The following is a 2,268-nucleotide window of genomic DNA, read 5'->3' on the forward strand; positions in this document are numbered from 1 at the left end:
TGAGCGGCGCGCAGAGGATGAGGGCACCTTCTCGGTGCCACAGGAGAACGGGCAACCTGAGAGCCCCCGGCGGCCATCGCCAAGCCGGGCTGACAGCACCGAGGCTGCCACGGGAGATGAGCGGGGCCCGCGGGCGCGCGTGGCCTCGGCCACGGCCAACGCCTTGTACAGCAGCAACCTGCGGGATGATACGAAAGCCATCCTGGAGCAGATCAGCGCCCACGGCCAGAAGCAGCGTGGAGTCCCCGCACAGGCCGCAGCCCAGAGCAGCCCTGAGCTGGGCCACCCTCCAGCTGCCGGCGGCCAGGCACCTGACATGCCCGACAGGGACAAATGTTCTGCCACCGTCCTCGCAGACAGCCTGGGGACCCAAGGCCGGCTGAACCGAACGCTGCCAGCCAGCGCAGAGGAGCGCGACCGACTGCTGCGCCGCATGGAAAGCATGCGCAAGGAGAAGCGCGTCTACAGCCGCTTCGAGGTCTTCTGCAAACGGGAGGCGCCTGGGGGCCCGGGGGCCGGGGAGGGCCCGGCAGAGGACGCCAGGGACGGCAAGGTGGGCAAGCTCATGCCCAGGCTCCTGGGCTCGTTCAAAAGCAAGAAGTGAGTCTCCTGGCCCACCAGCCCAGGCCGGGGTGCCGGCGCCATGGCCAGCAGAACACCTGGTCCTCAGCCAAAGCCTTCGGAACCTGGCTGAGCACAGCCAGAGCTCGGCTCCGCCTGAGGCTCACCCGGCGGTCCTCCCTGCCTCTTGGCCCTTGGCCTTTCCTCCCTGGGGGCCCCAGCCCCTAGCTTTCCCCCACCCTACTTCCACAGGTCCCGCTCTTCTCACGCCTCAGTCTCTGGACCCCCAGCGCCACCCGACCTTCTGCGTCTGACTGCACCATTTCTTTGGGCTTCAGGTCCCCTTTGGATCACCTCAGGGACCCCTCTCTCTGTGCCTCAGTGCCCCATCTTTCAGGGGGCCCGCCTCTGTGCCTCAGTCCCCCATTCTCTGGGGTCCTTGTGTCTCAGGGTGTCTGCGTCTCAGGGGTCCCCTCTGTTCGTGGCCTTCTGGCTGTGCTGCGGCCTCTCCTCTGTGCCCGGCAGCCCCATCCTCTCTCAAGGCCTCCCCCCTTCTCAGGACCTGTCCTCCCCACCTGTATCCGAGGTCACCGGGTTCACTTCCCGCCCTGCCCCTTTCCACCCTCCCGGCAGCTTTCCTGGTGGCCCATCCCTTCAGCCTGGGGAGGTGGCCCCCGAGGGGCTGCCCTGTTCAGGACTGTGGGTGCTGCCCTCACATAGGTCCCTGGCAGACGCGTGTTCACAGGTGCCATCCCCAGCCATGCCGCAGAAAGGGGCTGGATGCGGAGCTTTTGTTCTGTGAGGGCAGATGACAAGGTGCAGTGGCACCTGAGCCCCAGCCCACTGCTCTGAGGGGTCTCCGTGCCCCGTGAGGTGGGAGTGGTCCTTGCCCTGCAGGTGCCCAGCAGACCCCAACTCCACCCTGTTCTGCATTCCTTCCACCTTTGTCACCAACCCCCAAAAACTCTGTCCAAGTTTCCTCACTTAGCTTTCTTGTATCTTTTTTTTACCTCTGGACAGTAGATCTGGAATGACACATTTGGGCACCAAATGCTTAGAAAGCCCCCCACAGTAGGTGCTAGTACTGTTAAATTAGTGTTTCTGCTATTTCTTTTTAAATAGGTTTTTTTCTTTTTCCTTTTTTTTTCAAGTATAAGGAACCCCAATTGCTCTGGCTGGGAAAGGATGTAAGGAACCAGACTGCTGAGTGAGGCAGCACTTCTGACCGAGCAGCTGGAAAAGGGAGGGGAGGTGGGGTAGGGGGACACCTGCTCCCTGGTGGCTCGCAGTCTGTTTACCAAAGCCACCACCCAGGTAGGGGTAACAGCAGAGACTTTGGTTCGAATGGGAAAGGTCACTGGGAAGCCGGACAAGCTGGAGCACTTCTGGGCCTTGACGTGCTTGTTGACGAGTTTGTTTTTACCTGGCCTGGTGCACAGCTGTTCTTAGCCGACCTGGCCGGGCCTATCGCTGAGGGAGGCCCTCGTAGGAAATGGAGGTTCTGCCCAGGGAGAGGCCAGAGGCCCTCAGAGCCTGCCACCTGCGTCCTCCACATCATGCTCAGTAAGACATCTCCTCAAATGTGATTCTGCGCATTTTGGTGTTAATAATAAAACAATGCACAAAATATTCCAGCATGTTCCCAAATGTGTGTGTGTATGTATATAATTATATGTATATAATCACCCAGTTATATGTTGCAACCTT

At 60.4% G+C, this 2,268-nt stretch overlaps 1 protein-coding gene across 1 annotated transcript in view; it reads left to right on the forward strand.

Moving 5' to 3' along the window:
• Nucleotides 1–604, forward strand: part of SACK1H (scaffolding CK1 anchoring protein H) — an 8,481-nt gene extending 7,877 nt beyond the window's left edge. Inside the window, 1 exon segment of the mRNA XM_007464563.1 lies at nucleotides 1–604. This exon segment is cut by the window's left edge and continues 17 nt beyond it. Coding sequence (XP_007464625.1) covers nucleotides 1–604 — 604 coding nt within the window.
• Nucleotides 605–2,268: the final 1,664 nt, after the last annotated feature.

This window comes from Lipotes vexillifer, unplaced genomic scaffold (assembly GCF_000442215.2).
Source record: "Lipotes vexillifer unplaced genomic scaffold, Lipotes_vexillifer_v1.1 scaffold394, whole genome shotgun sequence".
Taxonomy (NCBI): domain Eukaryota; kingdom Metazoa; phylum Chordata; class Mammalia; order Artiodactyla; family Lipotidae; genus Lipotes; species Lipotes vexillifer.